The 24458-nt window shown below is 47.2% G+C and overlaps 1 protein-coding gene across 2 annotated transcripts in view; it reads left to right on the top strand.

Moving 5' to 3' along the window:
• The first annotated feature begins 978 nt into the window (after positions 1-978).
• ROR1 (receptor tyrosine kinase like orphan receptor 1) overlaps positions 979-24458 on the top strand; it is a 149554-nt gene continuing 126074 nt past the window's right edge. The window contains exon 1 of one of the 2 annotated variants that reach the window (XM_068690221.1): positions 979-1318. Coding sequence is in view for 1 of the 2 variants with exons in the window: in XM_068690211.1 (XP_068546312.1) it covers positions 1210-1318 (109 nt within the window). In the remaining variant the exon portion in view is untranslated. The remainder of the gene's footprint in view (positions 1319-24458) is intronic. The other variant, XM_068690211.1, reaches the window with a different exon arrangement.

Raw genomic sequence — 24458 nt, 5'->3', positions numbered from 1 at the left:
GAATGTGATTGTTCTCCTGAACGGAAAGTGGTTGTCATTCCCAGTAGCTTTGACCAACGTTGGCAGCGTCCCTCAACCCCAGCAAAAGAGCGCTACCCGCTACTGACTGCAGGTACGGCTGTGGTACAAAGTATGGTGAACTGCAGAGAATGGAGAAAAGGTGGAACAGAGCAGAATTAAAATGCTCCTTTCAGCAGACAGATGACTTTTTCAGGTACATTTTTAAATAAAAGCTCTCCAGGAGAGAATTAGTATGTTACACGTTGATTTCTCTATGGCAGATGAGGGCTGAAAGCGATTCCTAAGATGCCATGTGGATATCAGAGGTCCTGACTGACAGAAGGACAGGCACAGTAAATTTGAAACATTGTGAGGGAAAAATTGAAAGTTCTCAAGGTGTGTATGAAGAAAAGCTTCCCTGCACTCTAAGCGCTTGGTTTCTTTGCTTTGTTTGAGTGGAAAATGGTCTTAAATGTAGACTAGTGCATTCATAGAGTGGAGCAGGATAAATTTAACATAAAACTAACCAGCTGCACCCCGAGTGGTGCTGTTAGCAAGGCCAGAAGGCAGCTGGCATCAACTCCGTGCCTCCACCATGGCTCAGATGTGCACGGGTGGATCCCACCACCACCCAGCCCCGTGTGGCTGAGCCCTCTGTGAGGCTTTGGTGCCCGGGACTGGGTTAAGTGGCAGCTTCACACCTCGAGGAGGGGATTTCACCACCTCCACGCCTTGCCACAAAAAGAAAACAACAAAAAAACAAAACCCTCTGAGGGCAGCCCAAGGGCTGAGAGGGGGCAAAATGGCGGCGAGGCGAGCGCCCCCCTGGGGCTGCCGGGCGGGCCGGGATGGGTCGGGAGGGACCGGGAGGAACCGGGAGGGACCCGGAGGGCCGGCAGGGGGCGCTGCCCGGCCGGGCTGAGCCGGGACCGGGGAGGGGTGGCCGGGGGGGGCCCGGCCGGGGCTGGGCAGGGCTGGGCTCGGCGCGGAGCTGGCGGAAAGTGACAAGTGAGGGGCTGAGGCTTCCCCGCCCGCCGGCAGAGCGCAGCCCCGAGGGCGCGGCGCCGCGGGACGGCTCGGCGGCGGAGCGGAGCGAAGCGGCGGAGAAGAAGGAGAAGGAAAAAGGAGGAGGAGGAGGAGGAGGAGAGGCGGCCCCGGGACGCCGGCGCTGCGCGGTGGATGTGGGAGTAGCGCGGCGCCGGCTCAGGAATGCAGCAGCCGCCCCGGCCGGGCGGCGGGGACGGGAGCCTCTTGCTGCTCCCGCTGCTCCTGCTGCTGCGGGCGGGGAGCCGGGCCGAGCTGCCGGATGCCACGCAAGGTAAGGGGAGCCCCGAGAGGAGCCCGGGGGCTCCCGAGCCTTCTTCCCTTCCCTTCTTTTCCCTCAGAGGTTGGTGCCCGAGCCCTGCCCGGCGGCTTTGGGGCAGGCTCCCGAGGGCCGGGCCGAGGCAGCGGCTCGGGGAGAGCCGCGGTGGGGGCACCCCTCGGTGGGGGCACGGCTCGCGGCGGGGATTTGCCTCTTTTTTTCCAAGCGTTTCGTTTTAAACAGCGAGCTCAGAGCTCCAGGAGAGCCTCTTCGGCTTAGCTTTAACCAGGAATATTTATTTGCAGCCCCGTCTGTTTCGGCAGGGGCTCGCTTCCAGCCGTTCACACGTGAGCCGCGCTTAACCCGCAGCGCCTGCATAAAGGGAGCTGGGTTGCTTTAGGGAAAAAAAAAAAAAAAAAAAAAGGATTTATTTCTTAGGCCAAGTGAGTAAAAAGCGAGTGGTGATTTTGGACGGCTGCATGAGAATCTCAGTGAGAGGTGGAGGTTCGCAGGCTCCTCGGAGGTCTTTTATAAATCACTTCTGCAAAGTCCTGCTCGGTGCTGTGACCGCATCTTGTATCTACACAATAAAAAAGCGAACGCTAAGGAGGTATGAAACTGATGAGTTCAAATACTTAGGGGTTCAGAAGTGAAAAGCTCTGGTTTCAGACCCCTGAAGCCAAAGTACGGATGCTGTAGGAGAGCTGCCAGTAAAAAGCCAGCTGCAGCGCACAGATCCAGCACCCCTGCACGGCCCTGCGTGGCTTTCTTTGGAGCGTCCCCGCTGATGCCTTTACCTGGAGCTGTGTGGTAGGTGCTGGCTGCCTCTCAATGCCTTCCAGAGACCACAGTGAGGCTGGGCTGGAGGCAGGAGGCTCCCTGTGCAGCCTCAGTGGCTGGCTGATGCTCCAGCTCAGGCCGGGAACTCTCCGTGACATCTCAGTGGGAAAAAATCCGAGTGTTGCTTCCCAGTTTCTCCAGGGAACGCTGCGAGCGTTTAACAAATAGCTGCGTTTTAAGAAGGAGGGGGAGAAGCAGCCCAGCAGACAGCACAATATTGAACATGTAGAGGATGTGACTAAAATAAATACACTGCACATCCTTTTTTTTTTTTTTTAAATTCTTCTTCTCATATTTTTTCAGTGTAAGTTCAAAACTTCAGGGTTATAATATGAAATCTTATGGGCTCCTAGGAGCCCAGAGGAAAAGGAAACCCCACAAACATAAAGCAACGAAGCATGCTGGGTCCAAAACTGGACATTTTCATTTACTGTGAATTCTGCTTGGAAGTTTCTTTCATGATATGACTTCACTTTTATGTCAGCACGTATGGTAATTAATGACCACTGATATAGTTGTTAAAGTACAGCTACTTCCCACACTGAAATATTTCATATATAGTAACCAATGTCTTTGGCAAAAAAATGACAATATTGACTCATGAGCAGATCCAGTGATGTTTTTGATAGGCAGACATCCATCACTTACATTACAATCATTTTTTTTCCCCAAACATATTTGAAATGTAGGTTTTCTGGAAGAATTGGGGAACCTGAGCAGCTCAAATGGTAATAAAAAAAATAGTATAAAGTGTGGTGGAAATTACTATACGATATTTGGAGTGGCTGAGGGGATAGATTTTGCTCTACCAGGAAGCCAATCAGCCAAACAGAACCCTTCAATCCCTACCCTTCACCTTCATGTGTCTTTTTTTAAAAAAGACAGCTAAATAAGTAAAATAAATTATTTTTTTTTTTCCTGAGCGTGTCAAATAAGGACCTCAATGCAAGTCCATCTCTGGTAGTAGCCTGACGACTTCTCCCAGACAAGCCCCAGTGCTGATGGGCTGGGACTCCGAGATCTGTCTGACACAGCGGAAATAAATATTAAAGAGCAGATTTGGCTGTCAGCTCCCAGAGGTGCGGAGGGATGAGAGCCTCGTTGTGCTGAGCTTGGTCCAAACACCTGCGGAGACCCGGCTGGCACTCCAGAGAGCCCTGCCTTGATGCTGGGAGCCAGCAAACATATGCAGATGTGCTTGGACATCCTCCTGTGAGCAGGCTGATGCGGCCCGGTAGGACCAGTCAGATGTGTGTCTGCTCCTAGGGCAGGAAGCTGAGCAGCTATTGTCACGTTTTTTTTTGGGGGAGGATTCTTATGAAATCACCTATTTAGCTGAGATGTTGTCAAGTGACCAAAGCTGCTTTGCTGCGTTGCCTTCCAAAAGCTCTTTTTTTTTTCCCTTTTCACTTTTCCCCTATCATCCCCTGCTTCCTTTTTGTCGGTGACCTTTCCTTGCGGAGAGCACAGCAAAACAAAAAGCACATTTTCTTTGTGCGCTTGTGCCGTCTTTAATGCGTGCTCTTCCCAAGGGTGCTGGCAGGCTGGCCCAGCAGCACTCTGAATAAAACCACAAAGTTGATGTGGGTATAAGGAAGAGGAGCTCCAACTTGGTTGTATTTTTATTCTTTGCAGCATCTGAGATGACTTTTGGTATTACCTCGCAGCTTTGTTACTGCTCCGCATCATGTAACGGTGCCAGGGCTCGCAATGGGAGAAATTTGAAGAATATTAAAACATTTTTGAGCGTACAGTAAAGCATACAGATCTCTAGAGGATGTTTGAGGTTATAGGGAGGGCTGTTGATTTCCTTGAAAGTTGCCTCTGTTGGGATGAAGCTCCCCAGCTCTTGATAAGTGGCTGTAATATCTCGGTGGTTAATTGTTTCATCCTTAGGTCAGCAGGCTGCTGTTTCAGCTGGCATCCTCTTAGGAGTTTACAAACAAACAAAACGATTTCATTGCCATAAGCCTGTAAAAGGGCGAGAGAAGGCTTCGCTGTTTCACTCAGCCTGCCTGTGGGCTCACATTTCTCCACAAAAGTTGCTCGAAGCCTCAGCGAATTGTCTTCCAGGGCATCATTTGTTTGTTTCTGTAATTAAAGCCTACTGGAGCTGCCGTGTTGATTAGGCACACAGAGGAACTTACTTAAAGTGTTGCAAATGAGATCAGGGCAGGGAAGCATTTGAAAGCTTGTGTATGGATTTTAAATACAAATACCTAAAGCTAGGCAAAGGGGGAAAAAAAAGCTTCCCTGAGGTGTGACACTAGATACCACTCTTTGGAAACACATGCAGAAATGCAGTAGTCTTCTGAGACTTGAAAAAGCACCCCAGAGTTGAAAACCCTCTTAAAAAGCCTCTAACCAAATGCAGCTGCTTTCCACGTAGCGATTGTCTTGCAAGCCAGAAATATCTGGAAAGCTCGCTAATACCGAATGAAAAGTGTAAACCTTCTCTTCCCAAAACCCCAGAAAAAATGTCAAGTCATGCCCTCAGTGGCAAGGTTTGTGTTTAGACCAATACATGTGTTTTTGAGGCCGTGTCTTTAGAAAAATCATTGAATAATCCAGGAGGCTGTGGGCTGCAGCTAACTGGGACTGCAAATAAATATCCGTGAGCTGCTGGTCCTGTGGTATTCTCCTCTTGCTGCAGGTACCCAAGTAAAGAAACCCCAAAATATGGGATGGTGCTTCCCTGGACCACAGGAGGCGAGGCACTGTGCCAGGGCAAGGCTGGAAAGTCTCACACCCCAGTGACAGCGTGGCTTATGTTTTCGTGGGGTCTCCTAAGGATTGGGATGCTTAAACGGACAGCAAAATAAGTTATTTCGTCACTCAGATGCGTTGTTTCTGCTCTAAAAGATGAGGAAAGTGGGGCTGCTTTCCTGTGATACTCTCTGGCACTGACAGCAGGGGAAGGTTTGAGTGAAACGAGGGGGCTGTGGAGCAGAGCCTGAAGAAATGTTTGGCTTGCCTGGGGTTGGGACAGCAGTTGAATGGTTAAGTGGCTTTGTGGGGTTTCTTCCGTCAGGGTTTGTTTTTCATACTAATCACGGAGATAATGAAAGACAATGGATCTGCTCGTTTATAAGTGGAACAATAGTTAAATGAGTAAATGGCAGCATGAGTCCGTGATTCTTTGCAAGCAATAACAAAATACCAGTATTAAGCAAAGAATTCTTCTATAGGTTTGGTGACCACAGTTTTACATGCTTTAGGATTAATGAAGAGCACTCTAAAATTCCTGCAATTTTACATTTGGCGTAAAATTTCCTTCGGTCATGTGCTGTGGAAGAAGTTAGCTGCTGCTTTCTGCTTCCAGGCAGAGCCTGCAGCGGTGCAGCGTGTGAGAGGCTTGGCCTTGCTTCGTGGCTTTTAGTGGGGCTGGGATGACTGAAGGCATGGAAAGGCTCTGAAGTTGGCTGAGTGGAAAAAATGAAATAACTACAGCTTAAAAAGGGACTGGTGATGTATTATATAATAATACGGCTCTAAATATTAGCATTGTTTAATGAAGTCTTCGAGGTTCCCTAGTGGACGCGATATAAATAAAATAACTTGCATATTTGGAGGCCAAGGCAATGTGATAGTGAGAACGGTGCTCGGCCAAAGTTGGACAGCTTGGGGAAAAAAAAAAAAAGGTAGCTGTAGGAAGGAACCCGTTAGTGAGGGAAAGCAATACCGCAGCCTTCCCAGCACACTGCCATGCCAGCATCCTGCAGGGAGGAGCATTGCTTTCCCTCCCGAAGTGGAGACGTCGCTGTGCTGCTGCTTCCAGGCACAGCTGCGGAGCGGTTAATGAAAGGAAACGGCCGCTGGCCTGGGAGGAGAATCCCCCGGTGAGTGTTTGTGGGATGGACGCGGATTTGGAGGATGGCACGGGCTGGGCTGGGCAGGACGGGAGCAGCTCAGTCGGGCTTGCTTAAACATGGCTTAATCCACACGAGCCTCTCTGTCCTATTCTGGGATGCTCGGAGCACATTGGGAGCACCAAAGGGGAAGGAGATACCTGGCCTTGGTGTCAGGGAAGGTGAAAAAATAAAAAATAAATGCAGCAAGGTACTGTGCGTAGAGGCAGGGCACGCTCCTGGAGGGTTGAAGCCAAAGTGCTGGTAACCTTGTGCAGATGTTGTATGGTTTTTATAAGTGCTGCCGATGCCCTGTTCTGCTTTGTGCTGTGCAAAGCCGTGCTGGCACTCCGAAACAAGTCCTTGGGACCAGGTTTCCATTAGGACTCCACCATCCCAAAGCACAACGGGCCAGTTCCACAACTAGATGAGCTCTTGAGCAAACAGCCGGCGGAGGTCCTGGTGGAAGCCTGCGCTTTATTAAAAGTGTTTTTTTCGGACCGGTCAGGTCATGTGCTGAAACTGATCCTTCGCCGTGCCTTCCTGCGACCTCCTGCTCCTCTCCTCCGAGGGCTGTCGGCTCCGTGTGCTCCTGCCCCGTTCCCAGCCGCGCCGTGCGGAGCCCCGAGCGTCTGCTGGGAGGGCCATGGGAAATGGAGAGATCGGAGATAAGCGAGGAAAAATGCTCGGCAACTCCATAACCTCATCGCACGGCCCCTCCGGAGACTGGAAATATCCGAGGGTATGCTTTTCTTACCCTTGGAACCTGAGATTATCTCTGGGGGGATATCTCCATCCCGATTCACAGCGTGAGGGTTCCCTTAAGGCAGCTGCGTTGCCTTCCCATGAAGGAGGTGGCACAGTTCCTCCCTGAGATGCTAAAGCCATGCGTTAAACATCATGCTGCTAAAGTTTTTGTGTCGTGGCTGCTCCGTACAGAACACCAGGGCTGCTTGTGCTGAGGATGCGTGCTGGAGGAAGAGGGATTTCGTTACCTGCGTGGCCTTAATTTCAAAACGCAGGAGGACCTTTAGCTCCTCGGAGCCTTGGAGAGGTGCTCACTTCCCAAAATCTCATCACAATGGAGGCACGGGTCGGTCCAGGGGGTTCAGAAGCCCTGTGAGAGGTGGAGCTGCTTGAGGTGATGCAGGGAGGTGTTTCACAAGAGCCCTGCATCTCTTGTTGGGCTGATACCACCTCCAAAAGAACCTGGCTTTGAGTTGCTCTTCTGACCACAGCGAGGTACGAGAAAGGGGCTGACACTGGGAAATCTAAAACAGCTTGAAAGAGACTTATTTCCTCCCCCCCTCCAAATATTAACATGTTATGGAACTGCTAATTATTGAAGTCTGTGAGATATTCAGACATCTGGAAAAAAACAGAAAGGATTAGTGCAGCCTCAGTACACCCTGTGAGGTCAGGTGGGTGTGTGCCTGTCTTTCTCTCGTGACAAATTGAAAGGGGGTTGGATATTGCCATTACATTCTTGCATTTGATGAAGTTTTTTAAGTTTTCAGCCCACTTGCAGAAAAAAAGTCCTTGCTGCAAAACTTCTGGTGCCCCACCTTCCTCTTCAAGTACCATCTTCGTTATCCTGCGATTATCGCTCTCACCCGTGACACCTTTATAGGGTTCCTGGATGTCTCAGCGCTGAGGAGTCTAGGCCATGTTTACTACAGTTTTTATTGCCTCTCTCAATTTTTCCTGCAAGAGGTCACTTATCATGGTTGAACATCTCTTCTTCAAAATTAACTTGGCCCCGAATAAAAGGAAGTATCTTTGTAATTGTTTTGTTTACTTTGAATTCTTGATGTGCTGTATAAGTACCAAGCACTCTGTGTGTTTAAGTTTTTAATTTTGTTTTATATGTTAATTATTCGTTCCATATGGTTTGATTTTTTTTTTTAAATACATTCTCTGGTGAATTCAGTAAAAATTTGTAACCTGATGTAGACATCCCTTTGTCTCCGGAGCAAGTTGAGTGCGGAGAGCTGCGTGTTGAGCTCTGCTCTCGGTATGCTTCACCCAGGGTAGCACAAAGAGGTCATTTAATTCCCAGCTGATTGTCAGGAAAATTGATTTATGTCATTAAAAACTTTCAGAAGGCCATGCTGGAGCTAGATAGCATGAGGTCAATCTTTGCTTCTGCCCACTGACTTATTTTTCTAGCGTCCTGAATTGCTTCTCTTTCTACTTTTGAAGCTCTTCTCCAAATTCCCAAGTCCAGCTTTGGACTTGGCCGTGTTGCTGGTGCCTTGTAGAGCTCGGAATGGTCCCGAGTTGGGGTTTGAGAGCAAGGTCCCACTGCCCTGTGCTGCATCAAGCAGGTTGGATAAGCTTGGGAAGGCTGCCGGGCGTCGGGGCGCATCGTGCTCCTGGTGGGACACCTTTGAGCTCAGGACCCCTGACTTCTAAATTCACTTTTTTGGCAGTCTGTCAGAGCCCAAGTCTGGCAACCTTTAGCAAGTGAGATGCAGCAAGCCTCACTTCTTGGAGCTATTGGTCTATCGCCGTGTTTTTAATTTGCTGTAATTTAATAACTGACACAATGCTGGGATAAATAAACGGGCTGCGAACATTCTTGTAGACTTCAGAAGTCCAGCTCAGGGCAAGCTTTAGCTTTTAATTAACACTGTCCATGAGATTTATCGTTAAAATTGTATCCTTTTAAATAAGTAGATCTGAAGTTGAGTAAGAGATGAATAATTGAAACCTGGTGTGGGCTCACAGAAGGCGCTGAGGAGCGAGCGAGCGCCCGGCGCAGCGCCCGGCCCTGTTCCTCCCAAGTTACGGGTCGTTCCCCTGCTGCCCCACGCTGGGTGTTGTCATTCTTCATCCCCCCCCCTTTATTTTCCCTGTGTACAGCATGTTGCTGCGTGTTGAAAACCACATGTTCCCCAGGCCGTTAGGGAAGGTAGCGTTTGACATGTGCATAAACCAGATTTTTAGCGTGGTGTGGAGCTCTAGGAAGGCCTTCAGAGGCCCCGTGAAAAAGAACTGTTGAAGATTTTTTTTTTTTTTGCTTCTTTTAGCCCCCGCTGTTAGGTAAATTCTCAGAAGAGAGGCCCAGGCAAGGGAAGAAGCTGCAAAGGCATCCTCTCATTATAGAGGAATCTTAGTCATTAGCAAAAGTCTAATTCATCAGGGATCAAAAGAAGACATTCTCCTGATTCTCTCCAGTTATGGAGGGGGAGATGATATCTGATTTGCAGCTCTTCCTTGGAGAATCGCTTTGTGGGATGTGATTTATGGGCTCACATTCTGCTTTTGTGACTTTTTGTTGTTGTTTCGCATACAGTTGTCTTCAAACCCTGGTGAGTATTTCTGACTCTTACGACGGGCGGTATAATGAAGCCTGACCAGCACCAGCAGGCTCACAGCCCTGGAGAGCACTTTCCATGCAGAAATTTTAACATTTCATGTGGGTTCCTCCTAAGATCTTTGGTTTCCCACTTGTGGTAGCAGAGAAGCAAACAGCTCCAGGCACGAGGACTTCTGCCATCAACCTCATCCATGTCAGGCTGAAAATCTGCAGGGACTGGCAAAGTCAGACGGATTTGCTTTTGGTGTATTTTTTTGGTTGTGCTACAGAGGTGTATGAGGTTGGGCATTACGCTAACTGTGCTGTTCTTTTCTCCCTGAACTGGGTTTAATGGGAGCCAGATTGGGCAGCGGTGAGAATTGTCCTTCTGATTTCAAGCTTTATGGATTTGTGAGTGTTGTGATAGTGCTGGGAAGCTCTTTCATCTGTCTTGGAAGTATGAAATGGCAGAGGTTGGTACTGGGGGAATGGGGAAAAGGTCTTCTCAGTGTTGACAGTAGGTAAAGTTAGGTTCTAGTGAATTAGCTCAATTAAAAAAAAAAAAAAAAAAAAAAAAAAGAAGACTAAAAAGACTACCAGCAGACTTGCTGGTTTTCCTTGCCAAAAAAACTCGTGGTTGGGTAATATAATCTTTTGCGTGAGTGCTGCAGGTGGAAACAGACCCTATAAATACAGGGATTTGGGGGAACCTGAACGTGTATGGTCCCTTTTTCATCCTCCAAGGGGCTTGTTGGGTTCTGCTCCCATTGGAGGCCAATCTGAAGACTCCGGGCTTAGATCAATTAAGGACTGGGCACAAGCTGTTGTCCTGCATTATAATTATTGTGGGATACCTTTAGTATAATGGTCCCATATACTTTAAAATCCATGGGTTAAGAGCAGTCCCCTCCAAAAAAGATTTGGACTGAAGGTACAAACGCCTTACCTGGCATCGTTCTCCCTGCTGCATCAGTGAAGGACTGAAGCTGTTGCCCCAGGCTCGTAGACGTGCACCCAGCAAGGGTCAGAGCAGCAAGAGCAGTGCTCTCGTTGCCTTTGATTTGGGAAAATTGCAGTCTGTAAGAATTGGGCACGGTTTTGTGCTGTAGGTACTGTTTTTGTCAGCCGTACAGCGCTCTCCTGCCCAAAGCCTGTAATTGTCGGATGTTCTGTTGCGCTTTTCCCCCTGCCACTTATTATCTCCGCAGATTATCGAGGGTAACTTCGCGTGGACTAATTGTAATAACCGAAAAGGCCTGGGGGGAAGAATTCTGTCTCTACTTTGCAAGCAGGGGATTAAGTGTGTATATATTCAGTGTAATTTGCTGGGAGGTGTCTTTGTACAGAGCTGTCAGAAGACCTGTAAAATCATTTGAAATATTGCAAAGGGGACTTGCGTGGTGATACGCAGGCTCGGCTTGCTTTGGCTTTTGTTGGGTTATCTCACTGAAGCTGCTTTTATGCACTTTTCATGCACTTTTTTTTTTTTTTTCTCCTCTCTCTTTGCCTGTATAAGCTGGTGTCAGGCTCCTTGAGGAGACACTTATGTTCTTGAAGGATTATTGTGCTAATTTAGCTCGCGTTTCATCGGGTATTAAGGGCTGATATTATCCTGCTATTTGTTGCTGTACTTAGACTGTAAATTACCGACAGCAGAGGTGGTTGGTGATTACAACAAAGATGACTCTGGTGCAGGAAGGAAATATTAGCTTTCAATCTCTAATTGCTGTCTTAAAGATCCTACAAGTGGATATGATCCTCTGGGGCTCAGTGATTAAGTAAGGATGATTAAAATAGTCAATTTGAGCAACAGAGCCAGACTTTTTTTTTTTTTTTTACCCCCCAAAGTCCTTTAAAGAATTCATAGTGTATCTTCCAGGAAATGCAGTGGGCAGTTGCTTTCAGTCAGCTATAAAGTTTCCCATCTAAAACAATTCCTGCTGGGCTGGTGATAGGAAATAGGGCTGTGTTGGAAATAGCAGGCTCGACTAAATGCGTGTTCTCTTTGCGAGTATTTCTCTAATGGTCATCTTTTGGTTTCTGCAGAATAAAATCTGAATCTGAAGAGTGAAATCAGTGCATTTGCTGACTCAGAAATTCTCAATTATTTCACCCCCAGTGTGTCTACAGTCAGCAGCAGCAGGCGCTGGCTCCCCGGCCGGCCTTTACCTCCTTCTTATCTCACGTAAATGCATCCTTTCCAGCATCCTGTGAAGGTTGTATCCATCTTCTTTTTGTCTTCAATTGTACAGAACTGGGAGTTTAGGTATTACCCTGGAAAACTTTGGATTAACCTAGACCAAATAATAGTTATTAAGTCTAGTCTTTCAGCAGTCTTTCCCTAAGGTATTGTTGTCTTCAGAATCTTTTAAAATAGCCTGAACATTCCCGGGTACAAATAGGTTTTTCTATTAAACAATGCTTTTGTTAAAAGAAAAAAAAAAACAATGTTAAGGGTCCTAGAACTGTGTTTTTTCTGCAGTGTTCCTGGATTCCAAGCTCCGTCTTTTGAACTGGAAGATATTAGAAAGACAAGGGTCTGAAGCTACTCAGCGTGTCACTTTTATTTAAATAAGAGGTAAAAAGTGAATTATCTCTTAACTGTTTGAAAAGTTTTTATCTGTCCTAGTTTTGGCCTCTGGAATCACTCTGCGAGCTTTTCTTGGGACTTCTGAGTCAGGAAGAGAGCAGGTTCCAACGTGAAAGTGATGCTGAGCAGTGCAAGGCCGCCCCTTGAGCGCGGCGATGTTATCGCCCGAGAGATGCTTCTTTAAACAGTTAGCAGGAACTCGCTCTGCTTAATGACGGCACTTGTCTCCTCCTAGACACTGAAACTAAGCTGAAAAATTGCCTCCACCGGTTCTCCTCATTTTTAAGATCCAGCATGATACGTCCGAGCTATTTCATAGAAAACCTGCTGCTTGCTTCCAGGCACGCTTCTTGCAGCACAGAGCAGCGGGAGCCCTTCTAGGGAAGTGTTTTCGGTGCTGAGCATCCTAAAAAATCCCATCCTGAGGAGCAGGGCAGTGCGATTGTCCTCAGTGACTTCACCTAAAGCACCCGCGGGGCTTCAACTACAGGGAAGTACACATTTTTTGGGCCACGTTACCGAGCTGGGTAAAAATCCAGAGTATTTCCATCAGCATCAGTGCTGGGATGCTTGGTGGTGCCTCCAAGCTGGATGTCCCACAGCGAAGGGAAGGGAAGGGGCAGCTGGCAGAGCTCCGGGGTTCTGCCCCTGCCCCTTTCCCAGCGATGTGCGGAGCATGAAACCTGAACGCCTTGCATTTTGTCTTCAGGCAGAATATAGTGTTGCCGTCGCTTCCTGCCCCAAATGCCATGGGAGAAAGGCCAGTTTTGATCAGCGCCGTCGGCCCGGCGATGCGGGGCTGTCTCAGCTTTCGGGGGATGAAAGACGGCTGTCATCCGAAGCGCCCTGTGAGAAAGCAGTGTCTGCTCTCGCCCGGCCTTTGGGGGAAGGGAGGCGGCGAGCGCTTTGCATACAGGAAAATGTCTGCTCGGGGGGTATTTGATTTCACTAAACAAAATATTATCCGACCTCCTTTGCATGGCTTTCATACCATAATGGGGTTAAAACGAACGGCCAAATGCAAATGGTTACTTTTCTTGTTCCCTCTGTGTTCTCATGCCCTCTACCAACCTTAGCCATAATATCCTTTTTTTTCTTCAAGAAATATATGCCAGGAAATTAAAAAGACATCTCACTTTGGCTGGCAATAAATAGTGTGGAGCTCCGTCGAATCCTAACGATTAGATACCGCTTACTTCTCCTAGAAATACTTCTCAGGCTGAATGTGTGGCTTGAAACGTGCGGTTTTGTTTCCAAATTTTAAATTCATGCGTACGTCAGGAAAACATTTGCAGGGTTTGATGAAAGCTGTTGCTACTTGGAACAATATTTGTTCTTGCAGCCTGTGTGTCGTAATTGCGTGTGCAATTGGAGGAGAGTAGCAGGAGTTCTCTGAGCATGAACTTACTTTTCACCTTTCAGAGGAATATAAATAAATAAGAAAGGAAGCGTTTAATGTGGTATATTTAAATTAGCTCTCTTAATTGGAAAACAGCTCCTGTTTTTTTCATCTCCCATGTGGCTTCTTTGGTCTTTATTAGTCTTCTCATCACTTCAGAGCTCTGAAATGTGAGTGATTTTTGTATATGCAGAAGAAGGATTTTGTAATCTTCCATTTTTTTTCTGTTTTGCCTGAATCTATCAAACGTTCTTCAATGAAGTGAAAGGGAAAACAGCTTAAAGTAGCTTTTTCCTGTTGCACAAGATGTGCTCCTTGCTCAAGTTCTGCAAAACTTGCTAGTTCGAGCCAAACTAGGAAATATTTTGGATATTTTATGTTCATTAATCTTTGATGTTTGGGGATTTGGTGCTTCCATGGTGTGTGTTGGATACAAACCTGGGTAAAAATGCCCTGGAAATGGGTGCACCAGGCAGGTGAGGTTCTGGGAGCCCGTTTCTGGTCTGCACCAGCAGCTTCTGTCCTGGGCCAATTTTCACCCAGGGAGGTTCCAGGACCAGACGCGGGTTTGTCTGAAGATGCAGTCTGCAGGAAGGTCACCCTTACAGAACAGACACTTGAGGTTTGGAAATTCGCTGTTAATTCACTGCCTGCTCGCCAAGGCAGTGGATTTGTTATATTTTGTGCTGTGCTTTAATGATGATCTTGCCCTCTGTGGAACTCTGCTGTTTGTTGAGATTTGGAAGTGAAATGGCATGTGCTGGCCTTTGTGATTTACACTGTCTTTGGCAGAAGGCTTACTCAAAGCTGCTGAGAGCATTTGGAAGCATCGTCTGGTCCAGAGTGCGCCTGCATTTCTCACCCGTGTCCTTTTACCAGGAGCAGAGCGCTCTTTGGGGCACTGCTGGGGAGTGACTCTGCCCAATTGTTTCTGTTGGCAATTCAAAGGTCTGCGGTTTTGTTTGGGTTTTAGCGTGTTCTTCTGTCAGCCAACATCTGCTTGGGTGTTTTCTGTTAGCATCCCTTTAATTTGGGGATAGGCTTTGCTGAATTTGAAGTTATAGGAAGATATTTTGACCAAACCTGTTCTACCTTACGCTAATGCAAATGCAGAATAATGCATCAATGCTGTAACCGACGCTGCTAGCTTGTCTTTGGTGAAGAGGCCATGAGTAAAAAGTTTCCAGTTCCCTTCGTTCAGCAAGGCTCCAATCTCTTGACCATCAAAGCACGTCGCCAGGCTTGCCTGCTCACCTGGGCTGCCTCGTGAAGGAGAAGACGGGAGGAAGAACACACCTACAGGTCAGGAACGGGAAGTGGTAGTCACTGACAGCTGATTCATGAAATACTTCACGTTTGTGTAAACCAAAAAAAAAAATAATGAAATGCATGTTTTTGTACACGTGCCAGAAGCGTGGGACAGCCATAGCCTGAAACGAACGCCCTGATCTGGCGTTAGGAACGTGGTGCGGTTCAGTTCCCATGTGCACATGATGAACAGCAGAGCAGCAGACCGTACCACGAAGGAGCACAGCAGTGCCAGCTCTTCAGTTGTTTTGTGTTTATAAGCAGATGCTTGTTCTTTAATGTAGGGGACGCTCGGTGTATTACCCACAGGGTGACTGATTTACCAAGAGATGCAGGCAATTTGTTTCCGAGCAGAGACGTGTCTGGGCTAATACAGTGCAGGTACTCCAATGACAGTGCAGTTTTCCATTTTTTTAAATTTTTTTTTTAGAGACTGGGGTTATGAGAAATAAAATTAAGAAATCAATCTGTAGCAGTCTGCTTTTTCAGGGGAGAATGTACTGGGGATGCTCACATGCCCAAACCGTCTCAAGGTATTGCAACCAATAGGGCTGCTGCTTAATTCTGGCAAGTCAGCTAAAATGATTGACCTATTTTGCTTTCAGAAACGTTGTTTGTATGAGAAGCTTTATATCTCACATAAAAATTAGCTTTATGTGAATGGGAACTCCACTTGTAATGATTTAGTTCAGAAAAGTAATGTCAACACCCCAAAAGATTTCTGGCTTTTGATTTCCCCGTGCCCAATGGAAACCTTTCGCGGGGGCTGGATAATGTCTCGCCCTGACTTCTGCTGCAGCACACAAAGAGAAGTGTCTTGACAGCTTCCAAACCAATAATATCTTACTTATGTTTCAATATATGAGTAACAGCCCAGGCTTTCCAGAGATTATCTTTTTGTAATGTCTTCAGTTCCTTAACATGCTGTAGCCAGATGAATGCGAGTCCTTCAGCGTTGTGAAGCCCAGGAATGCATCCCTTTTAAAACGTGCGTTATAGCAGGGGTGTGCAGCAACATCAGGTCCCGGGGCCAGGGTTGTATTCTTTTAATTAAGAGGTGCAGTTAGCGGAGCACATGGAATTTCTTCCTCCGCATGCTGTTCCTTTCCTTTTTTTCTAATCTTTTCTCCGCTGTGTTTTTTTCACGGTCCTTGGGAGTCTTGTTTTTTCAAAGTGATCCCCTGCTGACTATTTTGAGGTCTGTCGAAGCAGTTTCTTCAGCTCCGGGTTAAAAGGAGCCATTCCCTTTGATTACTTAAGTAATTCCATTGCTGCCCTGCTGATTAGCTTCCTCGGGGTGGAAGGGCTGGGGGGGAGCCAGAGGTGCCAGTGCTGCGCCATCCGACCAGGGTACGTTTTTGTGCATCCTGGGCTTGTCACCTTGGGCTGGGGGTGCTGTAGATGACTCTTTGCACCCAGAGAGCAAGGAGAAGCTGGTGGAGGAGCCTCTCCGTGCAGGCTGGTGCTGGGAGAGCTCTGCTCCTGTTGGAAAAGCTGCTCCACATGGCGCTGTGCAGACGTCTCTGGTCCTTCTCAGCAGGCAAGTCCTACAGCAAGGCCTGGTGCTTTATCTGCTAAGGCACGGAGCGAGGACTCCTCCTGTTAATCTCCTTACAGAGGCAATTTCTGCGGTGATGAAAAATGCCTCAAGCTGTTCCCTCCTCCACGGGGCTGGTTTGTTTTCCCTCTGCCCCACAGCATACGCACCGCTGCCCGTGTTTGCCCTTGTTCTTCTATTGACAGCAAATATCTCTGCATCAGATCTTGTCTTAGAGCTTTGAAAATAGCAACGTGCTTTTTCGTTGAGTATCTGCCGATTCCTAGATGACTGCGATGGCAGGATCCGAAGCGCACAGACCGGGGACATCTGTGTTTGTTCAAGAAACAACAGGAGATGCAGTGGATGGAAAATTGATGAAGTTTGTCGAGGCACAAGGAACTGGCGAGATACATTGAAGAAAGTGTTAAATAACAATCTCTGCTTAAGGCCCCAATCCAGCAAAGCACTTAAACATATATTGTAACTGTAAACAGTCGAGACATCCAGTTGATTTAAATGGAACTACTTTTGTGTTTAAAGTGAGATATTCACTTGAGTGCCTTTCTGGATCAGGGCCTAAGTGAGTGAGAGCTTGAATTGTTGTTCATTTACAAGAGTGAGGCCTGGAAGTGAGACCTGACCAGTGGTTAGTGGTGTCCTGGGGCAGCTGAGCTCTCGGGGAGCCTTCTCAGGGCTCTGTCCCTGCTGCTACCTTCCCTGCAGATCTGCTGCTTTTTCCTCGCTTGCTCACAAGTCAAAGGGCTTGGGAGAGCGTGGCTCTAAAAGATGCAGGTAATTCACTGTGGGCCAGGTAGTGGTGTGAGTGATCACGTTATCAAAGGGCCCCAGCCTTGGGGAAGAAAGGAGGAACAATAAAAATGCCAACGTGTAGGTTTGTTTCTGTTTCACGGCTGTAAGTTCATACACATCAAACCATAGCTGAGGTTTAAAAATATATCCAATCCCATGTAGATAATCTGCATTTTTTTCGAAGTCTTCAATCTATCCTCGAAGTTTTTCTTAAGGAAATGGGATTTTTTCAAGGAATTGTCCCCATATGACTTCAATTAATGGGAGGAACTAGCTCTGGGTGCCTGATCCCACTGCCCCCCTACAGCTGCCCTCACCCCTGGGCACTCCCTGCCCCCTGAGCGCTCTTCTGCTTCGGGTTCCCCTTGAATTACTCAGCAACAATTGGTCTCCCTCCCCATCTGTGTGGAGTAGGATAATAATGTTTACCCACCTGTGTAATACAAGTCCAGATCCTTGCATGAAAGGCCCTACTGTGCAGAAACACGAGGCAGCGCTACCGGGGGGCGGGGGGAAATCTGTCCCTGCAGCCTCAGACTATTTACAGGGAGCAAGGCGAAGTTTTCCTTGACAAATAGGTAAGGTGCACCGGGTCTGCATTAGGGCATGATGCTGCTTTAAAAGGAAATAATATTAGGGAATGACACTGCAGTTGTCACTAAGTCTTAGAAAAACATGAAGGGCAATTTTCTCGTCCCGTCAGGTGTGGAGATGCAGCAGCTGCTGAACTGTTCTGTTTCTTCCTAGCACTGCCTGCCTCCTGTGTCTCTCCTGGTTGTGTGTCTGTCCCATTTCTGACTCCAAATGGCAGATATGTTGATGGGAAAATAATATAGTATGAGTTTGTTCCTCAGAGCTCCACTACTAACTTTTAAGTTTTTTATTTTTGCGTAGGCTTCTTGGCTGGCAGCTGCAGGTATCGAGCAGCACGGAGCTGGCAGAGGACAAAAGTCCCAGGAGCAGGGTGACAAAGAGGAAGGAAGATAAGATGCAGGTTTGCTGAAGGAATAATGCTCAACAGTAGCCTTGTTTTATTGTGGGTAGCACCTGCAGGGCTTAGACAAGGTTTACACCACAGCCCGTGCTGCAGACACACACCCGGTGAGGAGCAGGCTCCTTGCTCCGGCAGGTTTCTACTCCAAATCTCAGTGGCAGCGATGTCAGTGGCACAACTCATTGCCTTCAGCTGGGAGAGGAGATTGCCTTAAATATGTGGTGTGAGGACGAGAGACTTGGCCAAAAGTCCCATAACAGGTTAAAAACAAAGCGAAGTCTCCCACATTTCCAACGGGCACCCTGCAAGCTGCCCACAGCACTCCTCGAGGAGGATCTAAAAGAGTACAAATGGTGAAATAAGCAGTTTTGCTGTTCACCCTCATTCGTGGGCAGTGTGTGTGTGTACAGCCGTGCTCGTAAGGACCCATGTGAGTGTTCCTAGCGGAGCCCCAGGTCAGGAAGTACACCTGACAAAGCTGTAATTCGTGGAGCTGCGTAAAACACCTTCTCATAAGGCTTTGTTTCATATTTGTTGGGTGAAATCCGCCTACAAATTTTCCCCGCGCACAAACTGTATCATTGTTTTGGAAAATGCAAGGCTGACCACCGTAAATGGGTTTATATTTCCAACAGGGCAGTTATTTAATTTCCTGTTGGAAGTCTGCAAATGTTGGCACTGTTCGCGCCTTGGCAGGAGGCCAGAAGAGAGCACGGTATCGGTAACATGCACAGTCCGTTCGGGATTTCGCTTGGGTTCAACCAAACTTTAGGACTGCACTATAAAAAAAATATATATATTTTTTGATTAAACTTCATAAAAGTAGCTGGGGAGATACGGGTGGAAGGGGGAGGCAGGGTTTTCTCTAGCATGAGAGCAGCTTTTGTTCTTCTGTACCTGGTCTTGTGTTTGTGTAATCCCGATTTTGCTGCAGACTTAATCTCACTTTGTAGTTTTCTAGCAAGGCCCCACAAAGTGAGGGTGAGGGCTGATGCTGAGATCGACACTTTCGGTGTAAGCACACGTTCCTGATGCAGTTACCTTCCTTGGGATCTGCCTGCAGGGTCCCCACCGAAGTTTGGGTGCTGAGGTTTGCAGTCCTGCCTTCCCAGAGGATTCACCAGCGTGTTTGGGAAACGCTGTCCTTAGAGACAAGTGTGCTGAAATTACTGGGGAAGCAAACCCTTACGAACAAAAGAGAGGTTTGTTCAGAATTAGTTTGAAACACACAGACTCGGCTCTGCAAAAATAATGGGGGTGGTTCAGCATAACAACGTGTGAGCTACCGTGGGTGCCTGATGCTTTAGGCAAGCAGGTTTTCTGTGCAAAGTGCTGCTCCTAGCTCTCGTGGGCCTTCTGGAGCTCCTCTTCTGGGGCCAGCATCCTCAGGAACTTCTCCGTGTGGTCTGCAGCGTGGCTGTACTCTGCCCAGCATCTACAGCTTGAAATAAAGGCAGATGAGCCTAAAGGTAGGCAGCCAACTTCACTTTTCTTTTGCAGATTTTTAGCTTTTAAGGAGCTGTGTGTTGCAAGCGGGCGTTCAGTGATGTGGCAGACACCTCGTGCCTTGGCAGCCTTTCAATCAGAGCTGCAAACAGCATCCCCACGGCTGCCAGTGGCTGTGCACGAGGATTGCTGGGGGTAAGGAGCTGTGGCCCGTGCCATGCCGGGGATCAGACCTGCTATTACTGTGCTCTTCAGTAAATCTCGCATGAAGCAGTACCTTGGTGCAATCTGTGGGGATTTGCCCTGCTCTGAACTGGAGCAGCTGCTTTTTTTTGCACTGGTTTGGGTGTGGAAGAGGCGCTCCTGGAGAAAGCTGCGCGATGTGTGCGTTATCGGTAACATTTGCACTCGCTTTCTCCGGCTTGTCCAGCTCTGTAGTAGGTAAAGCCAGATGCTGGGGAGCAGGAGAGAGGCGAGAAGCATGTTTTGAACAGCTGTCATATTTTGGTATTACTCCTTGAAAGATATTCCAGGCTGATGATAAGGCGTCGCTTCAGCATCAATGCCTGTGGGATCAGAGCTGGGAGTAACGCAGGGACTGCTGTGTGCAGGGCTTGGGCTCTTTTTTTTTCATCGAGGCCTGAAAGAAAGAGGCAGTGCAGCCAGAGGAAACTGCCCATAAAAACTGGAGTATATAAAGTGTGTAAAAAATGATATGCCTGAACTTATGTACTGCAATAATGTACTTCTGCTGCTTGCCTTTGTGTGTGTGTGTGTGTGATAACTCATTTAATAAGGTCTGTAGGCCTTTTTTTTTTTCTTTTTCAGCTTACAGATGAATACGTTCATCTGTATTTACATCCAGAAAGGCAAAGCAGAGTGTGTTCTTGCCATATGCTCACGGAGCTTACAGCAGTAATAACTGGATAGGGACAGGAGACCCTCTGGTCCTTTACAGTTTCTTTTGGGTGTTAAATTTCATGCAGAAAATATGGTTCCTATTGCAGTTTGGCAGGCTTCAGAAAAAAAAGCAAATCTTTTCGATGTTCCATCTAAAAGAATTATAACGCGCACAATTTTTATTTCTTTGCTGTCTCTCAGTGATCGTATCCAGAAGTTTTCCATTTTTATATAGGTTTGATCCAGGGATCTCAAAAATGTTTATAAGCATTTTTTAAAAATACATTTTTCTCGCTGTTTACTGCTGTGAGTTAGATGTGTGTTCTCCATTTAGGTACACGCAGAGGCGCACAGGTTTAATTGCTTTCTGAGAGCCCATAGCAGGGAAGAAAAGCCAGGGATGTTTTCTTCCAGATGCCCCTGTTTTAACAAAAATTTAAGATCAAAGCACTGTATTTTTTTGCAGCAGTTTGAGGCCTTGCCTGTGCGTGGCTCTTTTCCACCTGGTACACAATCTTATATTCGTTGCTTCTTGTTCTTGGGTTTGCCCAAACTCCTCCACCACTGCCTTCTACCCACAGACCTACCGAGCCATCTCCTGCCATGCTCAAGTTGGAAAACTATGGAGGGCAGTGGGATGCTGGCAGAAAGAAATTGTCAGCAAATTGGTTTTGGAGCTGCTAATTATTTCAAAATTACCTTCATCCAATAAATAAATCTAGCATTTTGTGACATTGGGTTGAAATACCCTTTTCTACACAAGGCTGTGCACAGATCGGCTGGCTGCAGCTGGAGGTGAGAGCTGCCCGAGATCGTCCCCAAGCTGTGACTGCCACCTGCGTGCCAAGAGAAACGGAGATGTGACCTGGTGTGCAGCACCTTGGCAAGAGTGGGGTCCTTTTGTGGCGCTGCCTCTGTGCATTTTGAGTCAACGTGAAGCATGTCAACAGTTCTAACGCAAATTTGGATGAAAAATATCTCTATTAAGACATGTAAAAGCAGCCTCGTATAGCAAAAGGAGATAAATAGCTGCATAACAACGATGTCTTACCTATATAGTAACATGTCTTGCAAAAAAAACAGGACTCTGAATGTCCTGTAAGTAGCATGAAACACTTGAAGTGTCACGACTGAGATGCTATGTCAACATCAACAACCAAAAAAAAATCAAAAACTGGATTTGCACCAATGTGATAGCTAACTTTGTGCTGAAGATGTTTGCCAAGGAGCCCTTCCATGTATCATGTGATGCACAAATTTTAGCTGAACTTATAACTATCAAATATAAAATAACAAAGTGCTTTTGAATTTGCTTTTTTTTGATGTTAAAAAGTATTTTGATTAACAGTCCTGAATGATGGGGCTTAAAATCCTTAGGAAATAGGGAGGACATAAAAATGCGGTGATGTAGTAGGCTCACCGAGTTCGTATGGTCCTATGTGAAGCAAATCTAAAGAAACAAAGTGTGTAAGGGAGGCTCTCGTTCTTCACAGAGGTTACACGGGTGATGTGAGGATGTTCTTACTATGTGGGGATGATGAGAGGGGCAGATGAGAGAGGCAGTGGCCTCAAACACAAGAGGGAAGCATTTAAAGCCTAGAAATGAGATTACTAAAGATGAGTGCAAAAGCTTATGATAAACATAAAGTAGCAAAATCAGAAAAGCCAAAGCACAGGATAGGGCTTAAGCTCTAACTGCTGATGAGAATAGCAGAAAAAAGAGGAAGAGAGGAGAATTGCAGACCTGTATCTGGAGCAGAGAAACAACTCTGGTAGGCGAAATCAAAGGGCAAAATGGTTAATGCCCTTTTTGCTACTGCTCTATACTGTGCCCTGAAAAAAGTTAGGAGGCATGATGAACACAGGACTGTAATCTTGAGCTAGAATAAGAAGAAGAAAGCTCGAGATGGGCACCGTGGGTGTTTTTGGATTGCTCCTGTGGGTTCTTTCACAGCCCCGAGCCGGTCGGTCCCAGCCAGTCTCGGGAGCTGCTCGCTGTGCGCACTGCTGGAGGGCTGGAAAACATGAAAAGAGAAGTGCCAAGCAAGGATACAACATTAATTATTTGCAAGCAGCTGGAAGATAACAAAGAGATGAACAGACCACGTCCCTGGGATTCTGCGGGCTCCTGGTGTCTCGTGTGCCTTTCCTGCAGGCCATCTCCAGGCACCTGGCTGCAGTGAGACTGCGGTGGAAAGGCAAAACAGGGCTGAGGGAAGCTCTCGGGGAGAGAAACAGTCCGAAGAAATACACTGACACAGGGTAAGTGCAATATATTAGGCTTGTAAAGGAGCAATCACCTGTATGAGTTGCAGAACAGGGATGTGGTTGGGTTGCAGCTCTTCTGAACCGCTGGGGGAGTTTTGCGGACCAGAAGTGGAGCGGAGCTGACAGTGGCGTACTGTGAGGAGAAGGCAAACGTTGTGCTTGGCTGCGGCAGCGGCAACAGAAGCAGCAGGGCACAAGAAGCCGTCTGTCCCCCTGCTCAGCGTGGGCGAGACCTCGGCTGGAGCCGTTCCTTGCCTGGTTGTGGGAAGCACATCTTAGGAAATGCACGGAGCAGCCGGGGAAAGCCCAGTGAGAACAAGAATCATCATGGAGCTAGGAAAACATGACCCACAAAGGCTCAATGAGCTGGGGCTGCTTCACCAACCAACTGAAAGAGCAAAAAATCCCCAGATATTATGAGTCTAAGCTGTTAGAGGGATGAGGACAGCTTTTTTGCAGTGGCAGCGCTTGCTAGGACAAGGGATAGTAGGCTTCATTTACAGGAGAAGAGATTTAATTTAGATATGAGGAAAAGCTTCCCAGGGTAAAGAAAATAAAGCCCTTCGCAGCCTTGGGAAGCAACACAGAGTTCGCAGACAGTGAAGGTCTTTAACAGAGATTAGATTTACATCTATTAGGAATGGGTTCGGGGTGGGAGACGGCACAAGGACTCGGCCACATCTCTTTTACCCTAGGTGACTTGGAAGGGATCCTGGGGAAGCAAGCTTCCCTTGGCTCAGAGAATAATTTGTGATCTACTCCCAATCCTATTTTTTCTGATGTTTAATGTACGCACATGAATTAAAACCCTACTGGTGTTGTACCTAAACCATTTCTCACCTAAGACCTGGTAGAGCGTGAAGTGTTTTCTGCTGTGCACAGAGGACAAACTTTGTTCCGCCCCGAGCTGTAACACCCATCCTGCAGCCCTCCTCTTCCCACCCCCTGGGCCTGCTCACACGAGGAAGGATGCTGCGGCACTGCACATCTTTCTCTTGCACGCTGGGGGAGGACAGCAGGGCTGTGGGTGGTATTCACCTGCGGTGTTTCTCGGGAAGCCTATTAGTCTTTCCTCGTAACAAAGTACGTTTTCAGTCCCGTCCAAGGAGATGACAAATCCGTCTACTTTATTAATCACACGAGTCACTTGAGAACAGCAAAGCATCAAACATTTTGAAAGGATTGAGTATGTCAGAATCTCTAATGTTTTTTCTGTATCTCTGTAATAGTCTTTGATTCACTTCTGACTTCCCAAGTAGTTCGGGGCTGCCAAGAAGCCTAATCACTCAACACCAACCCGCAAAACTGAATGGACTTAGGTTCACTGTCGTTTTGAGTTAATGCATCAGTGATGAGTCTAGTCCAAGAGCAGAAGAAAAAAATCCATCTTCCAAAGTTGTGTGAGCCATTAAGAGGGGTAGCTCTGCTGGGACTAGTTTACATATAAGTTAAATACCAGATATGAGGGGTTGTCTGTGCTGAAAAATAAGTAGTCTGTCGTTATACAGAAAACAGAGGCCCGTTTCTCTACGTACATGTGTCTAACTCACAATTTAGGCCCCAAAGGATGTGTCTGTTGAAAAGAGGAGGCAGAGATTGCCAAGAAAAAAAGGCATGCCCTGCTCAAATAACAAGTATTACTTTCCCCTTTCTCCCTCCCCTCCCCATCATACATACACATGCTTCCCCCCCCTTCCCTTTTTTTTTTGGTGATACTCAATTTTTTATCCAAATGAGTGATTTCCCTAGCTGGGCTGAGCTGTAGTCTCATAAGTCAGAGAGCGATGTTTAACTTTTCTGCCTTCCATTGGAAACCCCAGCACATTTTTTGCCCAGGTAACTTCCCCCCGACGTGACCCTCTTTGTGAAGCCTGCTGCTGCTTGCTTGCTGTTCCCTAAGGATCAGATTCA

The sequence above is a fragment of the Anas acuta genome, chromosome 8 (assembly GCF_963932015.1).
Source record: "Anas acuta chromosome 8, bAnaAcu1.1, whole genome shotgun sequence".
Classification (NCBI taxonomy): domain Eukaryota; kingdom Metazoa; phylum Chordata; class Aves; order Anseriformes; family Anatidae; genus Anas; species Anas acuta.
The sequence above is the reverse complement of the archived record's forward strand: the minus strand, read 5'-3'. Positions and strand labels throughout refer to the sequence as shown.